The sequence below is a fragment of the Neoarius graeffei genome, chromosome 23, assembly GCF_027579695.1.
Source record: "Neoarius graeffei isolate fNeoGra1 chromosome 23, fNeoGra1.pri, whole genome shotgun sequence".
NCBI lineage: Eukaryota > Metazoa > Chordata > Actinopteri > Siluriformes > Ariidae > Neoarius > Neoarius graeffei.
Window position 1 is genome coordinate 5,591,474 of NC_083591.1, and position 9,678 is coordinate 5,601,151.

Below are 9,678 nucleotides of genomic sequence, written 5' to 3' on the forward strand. Positions count from 1 at the left end.
CCTAACCTGCATGTCTTTGGACTGTGGAGGAAACCAGAGTACCTGGAGGAAACCCACACAGACATAGGGAGACCATGCAAACTCCACATAGAAAGGCTTGAACCCAGAACCAGTCTCTAAATGAATACATAAACAAAGATCAGGACAAGATGATTACTTTTACAGCTCAGCTTTAATAGTGAAGCAAAGAGTATGCTGCAAAATAAATTAGATATAAAACATAACAAGCACATTTTGTACAACAATGCATTGTGTCACCTCATCTGAGAGATCTATACATAGAAAGTCAACAAGTTCAACATCCAACAGCAATCCTTCAACATATCTTGGTTTGTTTTGTCAGTCGTTTTCGTTCATGAAAAGTTCCTAGTTTATCTTGGTGCATGGTGTCATGATGGGTTTGTATGAAGGCTGTAAGATCATTGTATTGTACACCTGCACCATAAAGTTGCATGAAAACTGCACATTTAGGAAACACTGAAGAAAACTGAAAACTGGATTAGACGATGATACGTATAGTTGGCCGTGTGTTGTTGCTAATCGGGTTAATAGCACAGTTGAGCTGGGCGTTATGAAGAATTGTTCTGAAAGCTATTAATAATGTAGCATCTTTGGTATACTATATATATATATATATATATATATATATATATATATATATATATACACAGATAGATAGATAGATAGATAGATAGATAGATAGATAGAGTTCCAAATGTACATTATATTCTTGTGTGGTTGATATAGGAATGTTGGTTTAGTGCAAATCTTGATCACTTTTCGGCAACGTTCATAATTTATAGGTAATAAAAAGAAAAATAATAGTTTGGCTCCAGTACCTGGTCCAACTACTTTTCTTCAAGTTTTTTTTTTTTAAGAAATACAACCAGCTCTTTTTTTTTTTTTTTGCTCAAAAGGGTTCACAAAAGAAAACCATAAAAACATGAATGACACAATGAACATCTAATAACACCAGTTGCATAGTTCGTTTTTTTTTTTCTCGGATTCATATTTCCGAGATGCTTCTTTTTATTGCAGCGCAGAGAACACGGAACAACATTTTATCCTGACCATGCACCTGTTCCCTCGTATTTCCGCTTTCCCTTCAAATAACAAAAATATATTACGCCTCTTTCTCTTTTTTTTTTTTTACATTTATATGAAAGTGCCACAGAGATCACTCAAATCAAGAGTCCTGAATAGAACAGTTCATGAACAGAGCATGTTCAAGTCAAAAACAATGACAGTTCAGGAAATGTTTGTGGGCCAGCCTAGGCTGCTAATCCACCAATCATGTGCTTTGACCTTGGCTAAGCAGTTTTGAAACAGTTCCAGAAAGAATGTGGTCAAGTTTTTATTTTATATTAAATTTTATGAGCAGCCACATTCTTCTACAATCATGTTCTGGATGTCCTTTTTGATGATCTTTTGGTCTTCGTTGTAATAGAGCATGGACATGGCACGGAGACGTGTTGGAACGCAGCAAGACCGGATGCTTGCGAACGGGCTGTAGCCACGCATGCGGTAGTGATTGATGACGGTGGAGTGGAAGGAAAGCGCTGTACCTGCCATGTTGGCAGTGTGGCCTGGGCACTCACCCTCACAGTAGTTGGCGTGGTAACCCGAGGGCGCAATGATCCAGTCGCTCCAACCGATGTCCTTGAAGTTGACATAGAAGTGGCGCTTGCAGCAAGCTCGCATGTTGCTTTCACACTCAAGGCCACGCTTGCTGCGTCGGTGTTGCCTTTCCTCAGCCGGACGCAGCACCAACATCAGGAATGGGCGGTGTGATTGCGAGTGCTCCTTCCCTTTTCCTACACTGAGGATTGGCACTGCACCCACATCAGCACACAGCGGGCAGGACACATGAAGCCGCAGGTCTCCACCGCCCAGGTCCAGCAATGCCTGCACACTGGCTCCGACAGACAGGGTGTGCCAGCCACTACGCCGGGCATCCACCATCTTCTGAGACACCAACACGTCATCCTGGGGGTCTGGATTCGACGCTGTGCTCACATTCGGGGTCTGCAGGAGCTGCAGGGAAACTTTGCCCTTCGCATGGCTTCCCTTTGCCAGTTTAAGGAAGATCCACACATTGGCCTGCTCCACCACGGACTGTGTGGCACTCTCCTTCGAGATGTCAAACTTCACCACACCAGGATCATCAACTGCCAAAGACATAAGAGGAAGAATTTAGGTCAGGGTGGACAAAGTTTAGGAATTAAACCAGGACTGCAAAATTGATATTCCATTCGACTGAATTGAGAAAAATTGAGGTAATCTGTCGACCTCAAGTTGAAGCAGCATCATATTACTGAACTTTATCATGATTCACAGCATGGTACTGTTTTAAAAATGACTCTCTTGGTTAACTCGGTACAATTTTAACCAAACGGAAAGCTCCCGCAAACCCTCACTCAAATTTCTATTCCCAAGATACAGATACAAGACAGTTGATTTTATATCTTTTATAACTTTTCCATCAGTGAAGAGTTATAACATCAACGAAACAGACTTCATGTTAAAACTGTTAAAAATGTTATAAATCACGTTGTCTGTTATCACCCAAATGAGGATGGGTTCCCTTTTGAGTCTCGAGGTTTCTTCCTCATGTCGTCTGAGGGAGTTTTTCCTCGCCACCGTCGCCACAGGCTTGCTCATTGGAGATAGATTAGGGATAAAATTCGTTCATGTCTAAAGTCATTAAAATTTTGTAAAGCTGCTTTGCGACAATGTCTATTGTTAAAAGTGCTCTAAAAATAAACTTGACTTGATTTACGAGTCCAAATAATCAGTTGCGTTTGTTGTATTGGTGTATTGGATTTCTAGCACCAGCTGAGTGGAATCAGGATCCCAGGCCAGTCTTAACAGCACCAACAGAACCCAAACGCTCTCTGACAGAGTCGGAGCTGTTCTCCTCCACCATCTGCAATCCTTCGTCAACACCCAGTCCTTCTGCATAAAAACATTTCCTGCTGTTAAAATCCTGGCACTACGTTTGTGTACATAAAGCATGTCGTGTTATGACAAGGGCCTTCCCAATAACTCACACATGACTGTGTAAGTCTGTAAGCCTGCTCCGATTCAGTTACAACACATGATTTATTGATTTGAGATACAGCCCTGTCTCACACTGCTCTCATCAACAGCAAAGAGTTAGTGTTCAATTCCAACTGTTTAGTCAACACGTCTGCTTAAGATCTATGATGTGTTACCTGATATTGCTAAGAACAGCCCACTAAATATCCAAACACCCCCCACTCCCAAATGTATGGCTCTATAAATAGTATATTTTACATATCAGAGAATGCTTTGGAAATAGGAACGACGCTGAGATTTGAAGAAGAATCCAGGAATTGGCGATATTTTCTTTCACCTTGTCATCTGATATTGCACTGAAGACAAGAGCTCGATGAAACTAAAAGAATTTCCAAGCCCTTTTTTACTCCATTGCTACAGGTTATCCAGGCACTTTTTAACAATGTGGCAGTGATGATGCTATTCCCCTCAGAAAATCTGGCTCGGTACATTCGCGCTGATTACATTGCAACTTTCGCCCCCAGGTCACCAAATGGAGCTGACCTGTATCTTCCATAAAATCCCTCACCAAAAGTTCTGAAATCTTAGAAGGCTCTTCAGATCTAACATCAGAAGCTGTTTTTTTTTTTTTTTTAACAAAGCAGAGCAGTGATACTTTTCCCATCCATGGTGGATAACAATGTCAAACACACTGCTTAGTGAAAGATCGAGTGTCACGGTGATAGAAGACCGACTTTGTTAAGCTTTGAATTTCCTTCTCATTCTGCGTGACTGATGGAGCGGCCTTCTTTTGATTCAACTTTCAGAAGTGTTTGCGAGAACTAGCGATCTGAAACATTATAAAAAGTCAGTCAATCAGTTCACTCTGAGCAGAACTGAGGGTTTTGGGTTTTTTTTTTTTTTGAGATTTCGCTTCTTGATTTCCAAAATGGGCGGCACGGTGGTGTAGTGGTTAGCGCTGTCGCCTCACAGCAAGAAGGTCCGGGTTCGAGCCCCGTGGCCGGCGAGGGCCTTTCTGTGCGGAGTTTGCATGTTCTCCCCGTGTCCGCGTGGGTTTCCTCCGGGTGCTCCGGTTTCCCCCACAGTCCAAAGACATGCAGGTTAGGTTAACTGGTGACTCTAAATTGACCGTAGGTGTGAATGTGAGTGTGAATGGTTGTCTGTGTCTATGTGTCAGCCCTGTGATGACCTGGCGACTTGTCCAGGGTGTACCCCGCCTTTCGCCCGTAGTCAGCTGGGATAGGCTCCAGCTTGCCTGCGACCCTGTAGAAGGATAAAGCGGCTAGAGATAATGAGATGAGATGAGATTTCCAAAATCGATGGAAGGTTCAAAAACTGGGAAGAACAATACATATAATGTAGGCCTCATTTAATAAAAAAAACGGTTAAACCGGAAATAATATTCATTTTAAGTCAATTAACTGATTACTTTTTTAGTAAAAATACACTCAAAACTTTCTCTCATTCACATGAGTCACTTCGGTTTAATTTCCCTTGTTTCTTCATCCTTGACCTAAAGTTTCATCATGATAGAAATTGATACACTGATACAGTGAACAGTTATTCCAGGAAATCGAGACGTACGTGACCTGATAGCTGACGAGGTGCGTAGCACCGAGTTGGCTATATGCCATGTACGACGAGATTGAGTGGAATAACTGTTTTATTTTGTCCACATTTTTTTTTTTGATTTTGAGAAACAGACCATTTTATTGTAATTTTTTGCAAATTCGATAAATAAAAACTTTATACAAAATGTCTGACAAAATCATTTCCACTTCAAATGTAAACAAACCGGCAAAAAGACAGTAGCAGTTTGTGAAAAATGTGATAATTAATAATAATTCTTGACAAAAAAAAGATATGTTCTTACCATCAAAAAGTTTTTTTCCATATTTTGTTGCACTTTTTTTGTATTTTTTGGCTTTGTTTTCGAGTAGACTTTTTAGTTCATCCTCAGTTTGTTCAGCAACACACTCCGCCATTTTGTTTTTCTTCTTCATTAGGGTTTTTTTGGTGGTTGGCACACCAACTTAAAAGGTGCATTAGCGCCACCGACTGGGCTAGAGTGTGGAACAGGAGTATATTCTTTTAGCCATTTCTGTTTCTTAAATACATGATGATAAAGCTGCGGTTTTGTTTTTCTCTACTCACGGTATATGAGCTGATATCCTAGTAGTAGAGTAGCCAATCAGAGCGTGCGATTGCTCATATCCAGTGGATGTGGATAGAATAACAGAAGTTATGTGAGATGTGATGTAGATCCAAGAAAAAGTTTGCGGATCGAATGTAGGACTTATGGAATAATAAGCTCGTAGGTCTGTATTTTTGGAATATTAAATTCAAAAAAGAGAGAAAAAAGGAAGATGGGTTTGTAAGGAAAAACACTTTGCTATGTGCTGTTATTGGAAAGTAAAACAATCAACTTCTTTAATATCACTGATATCAGTTTTTTATTCTGTACATATTCAACACTGGCGGCACGGTGGTGTAGCGGTTAGCGCTGTCGCCTCACAGCAAGAAGGTCCAGGTTCGAGCCCCGTGGCCGGCGAGGGCCTTTCTGTGTGGAGTTTGCATGTTCTCCCCGTGTCCGCGTGGGTTTCCTCCGGGTGCTCCGGTTTCCCCCGCAGTCCAAAGACATGCAGGTTAGGTTAACTGGTGACTCTAAATTGACCGTAGGTGTGAATGTGAGTGTGAATGGTTGTCTGTGTCTCTGTGTCAGCCCTGTGATGACCTGGCGACTTGTCCAGGGTGTACCCCGCCTTTCGCCCGTAGTCAGCTGGGATAGGCTCCAGCTTGCCTGCGACCCTGTAGAACAGGATAAAGCGGCTACAGATAATGAGATGAGATGAGATATTCAACACCGCTGTGAACAGTCAAATCCGTCCGAGTGTTAACTCTTCTATCCCGAATGACGTTAAGCAATACAGGTTTTTTGTCATTTTGATTTATCAAAGTCAATGACACACTTTACTTGTTATACAAGAGGCTAACTAAGTTCTCCCAGGGCAAAAAATGACTGCAAAGGGATACTACAGCACCGTTATCAACTCAGGTTTATTGACATCAGTTCCTGTTTGTACAAGATTTGGGATTTGTTCTGCTTGTGCTGACTAATTTTGATGTTTGCATTCATATCCGTTCTCTCCTATTTGAGGACTTGGCTGGTTGTAACCTTTCATTGACCGTGACAGAGGTCACATGCAAGACTCGGCACGTAAACACAGGGTCACACCCCATCGAACATCCACTAAACACACAGAGCTCCAATGGTCATGTCTTGCTTATCATTAGGCTGACTTCCTGTGCCCAGTTGATCTGTGGAGCATGCTGTGCTGCTGCACTTAAAGGCAATGTGGGATCTTTATTAAACAGTCAATCACAAAAGTGTTTACGGGATCAAAATGCGCACGAGAATACACTTTACCTCCAACAGTGCTAGAAAGTAGAAAGCATACAAACGCTGATTTAAAGCAAATCTTATTTTGGAAGATCTGAGTTAATGCTGACTTGGAGCTCCAGGGTTGACGGATGCTGGCGGAGTCTGGCGTCCCATCCAAGGTGTATTCCCGCCTTACAACCAGTGTTTCCAGGATAGGTTTTGGATCTATATCAACCCTGACCAGAGTAAATGGGCTTACTGGATATGAATGAATATACTATATGTTTAATGTATTAGATTAGCTTTTTCTTTAGGAACTGTATCAATCTTGAGGGTCCCACAAAGACACTTTTGTATGAACTGGCAATCCTGGTCAACTGGAATTCCTGATTATTCATGCTAGGCTGTCTTCTCTCTTTGATAAAGTTTGCACAGGGTCAGGCAGAGTTGTTTGTCCCGTTTCTGCATGGTTAGTTTCAATGGGCAAGAGGGCAAATGGGGAAATCCTGGAGCTGACCCATCACTGGCTCCGAAGCACATTCTCTCTCTCTCTCTCTCTCTCTCTCTCTCTCACACACACCCTCGCTTTGTCTATCATCATCTTCATGAATGAGCAAGCGGTTTGAATGGAAGTGGTTTGATTGGAGAGGCGTCGTAGGGTGCTACAGAAAATCACAACAGCTGTAAATAAAGCTCCCTCGGCACAAAGAAGCCGCTTCAGAATCCCTGATTTGGGAATGCCGCAATCTCATTAACGATGCCTTTGGCTCATTTGGGAGAGCTATGGATGAATCTCTCTCTCTCACACATGCATGCACGCTCTCTCTCTCTCTTTCCTTTTTCTTTTAATAAGCACTGAAAGAGCCGCCTCCACCACTTCCCCAGGCTCGGCTGATCCCCAAGCAATTATTGGGACGCATATTTTGATGAATGGAGTAATTATGTACAGCAAACAACCTTGCATGTTTGTATGAACACAAACCAGCCTCCCTCTGTGCCCCGTTGCCAGGAGTATCGTTAACACCCTCTGATCTCATAAAGATGTAGAGGGCTCCCTTTTTTTCAAATCTCAGGTCCGTTGAAAAAGGGCTATTTATAGCCCTAGGCTCTTACGTAAGCATGCTTGCTTTCGTATCCATTAATATGCAATTAATCAATGCATAAGAGCATTATTAGACACGCAAAAAGGGCAAATGTATACAAAGGGGCTTTGTGCACTAAAAATAGACCCCACTGGTTATCTTTAGAAACATTCTGCCAGGGAATCGTTACCTCACCCCTCCCTGAAAAGGATTCCATCAGGTTGGTGTGGTGGGCAAACTTCATCATTAATATAATAGCAGTGTTTGAAGGGGAAAGAGGAAAAAAAAAATACCAGCTTTTTGTAAAGGTGCCGTAGTGATTAATGACTCTCTGACATTGTTATAAATAAGTCATGAGGAACCAATTAAAAACAGAATGCTTTCACAGCTCCGGTCGTCCCACAATAACTGCGCCGGAGCCGCTGAGGCTATTAATGATTGCCGCACTGTATTCTGCAAGCCTGCACGCTTTTCTTTAACGACTGGTTCCTCTCGCTGTGCCGAAGGCAGCGATGACATCCTCCTGTCTGAGAGCTACGCTGTGATTACAGGAGCAATGTCACAAATCAGAGGACGCCTCGAGCGAACAGAGCGGCAGCTCCACAGCAGGTAGAGACAGCCTTGGAGAAATCTTAACTACAGGTCTACATGTGAAAGCAGTCAAAGTCAAATGGTCTTTAAACTTGAGCGTAAATATAGTTACAAGCTCACTCTAATCCTCAATGGCAAATGCTTCTGATAAAGTTGCACGCTTTCGGTTCTCGAAAGTGTGATTTCGTTTAATTAGGACTAGGATGCAAATCTTAAAAAATGTACTCCATACTCTGATTTATAACGACTACAGATAGCGGATTTACAAGTACCACTTCAAACAAAACCCAAGAGTTAGCGCTGCCCAGAAGATAGTTCTGTCAGTAGCATGGCAGACCATTCCAATTTCCTGGCTAGAAGTTCGACATTTGGAGAGCATGTGTTTATTTCTGTGGGATTCTAGCCCATCGTGATCTCTCTCGCATTCTCATCCGTATTGCTCGGAAAGAGATGCAGACCTTGTGATCTGTCGGCACTCCACGGTGCACTTTCAGAGCTCGTCAGACACAGGACTGCTTTTTGGAGCTTTAGTAATTGTTGTTGATTATTATGAACATATTCTCTAGATAAGTGAGTACATCTGTCACTGTTTCCCCCAAACCCACTTTTTGGACTCACCTGGTTCTGCAAAGGTGATGATTTCCGATGACTGCTCATCACCTGGTGCGCCATGTCCTCCGAACTCTTCTGCTTCATCTTCGATCTCCACTGTGCCATCCTGTGCAACACGGCCCATGTGCAGCTTGCGCAGGGCATTAAGCAGGGCGGCGCGAGGCACCGGATGGCTAACGTTGGGTGGAGCACTCAGGTGCAGCATGTTCAAGATGTGCCTCTTCACCGCCTCTACCATGCCAGGCTCTGAATCCCTGTTTAACTGGGCAAGGGCGCAGGATGGACACGGACTCACCACACCACCCTCTTCCTGCTGCTCAGCCTCTCGAGACCCTGCCAGTCTCTCGCTCTCTGGAGGAGTCGCGTCTTGCATGCCTGAGGGTGTTGGAGAACAGTGTCCGGACAGGCAGCCGGAGAGGAGCAGTGCCAGAGCCATCAGCAGGGTGAGAGAGGGCATTGTGGGCACCGCCGCTTCTCGCGATCAGATGCCAGCTAGAGTGGACGAGCACCCGGCCACCCTCAGGAAAAAAAAAAAGTGAGCGTGGAAAGAAAGCTAAAATAATCCTGATCTGAAAGGTGTGAACATGCTGGAAAAGAGGAAGCTGTTGTCAAGGTCCTGGAGCTTCTGATGCTGTGTTTTTAGTCCTGGTCCCAGTTATGGTTCAGTCCTGATGAGCTTGGAGAGACCAGAGATGGAGAGCTCTGGAGGGGAGAAACCTGACAGAGTGCAGCTCGTTACACCGGAGCTGAATGGTTTTGTAGAAAGTGGGCAGGGTTAGACAGTTCTCTCTCTCTCTCTTTTCCCTGTGTCTCCACTGTGTGTACCCTCTCACTTTCTCTCTCTCTCTGTAATTATACCTTCCTCCTCCTTCTTTCCTCCCTCTCAGTTTATTACTATCTTCCTCACTACTTCTGAGTCACTAACTTCTACTTTCCTTTTTTGCTCTCTCTCTCTCTCTCTCTCTCTCTGCA

At 43.4% G+C, this 9,678-nt stretch overlaps 1 protein-coding gene across 1 annotated transcript; it reads right to left on the bottom strand.

Moving 5' to 3' along the window:
• Window positions 1-742: 742 nt before the first annotated feature.
• Window positions 743-9,327, bottom strand: inhbab (inhibin subunit beta Ab). The gene is made up of 2 exons (XM_060905231.1): window positions 8,713-9,327; window positions 743-2,168 (listed from the first exon to the last, which is right to left on the bottom strand). Exons 1-2 carry the CDS (start codon window positions 9,161-9,163, stop codon window positions 1,372-1,374), a joined length of 1,248 nt encoding a protein of 415 aa, XP_060761214.1. The 5' UTR covers window positions 9,164-9,327; the 3' UTR covers window positions 743-1,371.
• Between the last annotated feature and the right edge of the window lie 351 nt (window positions 9,328-9,678).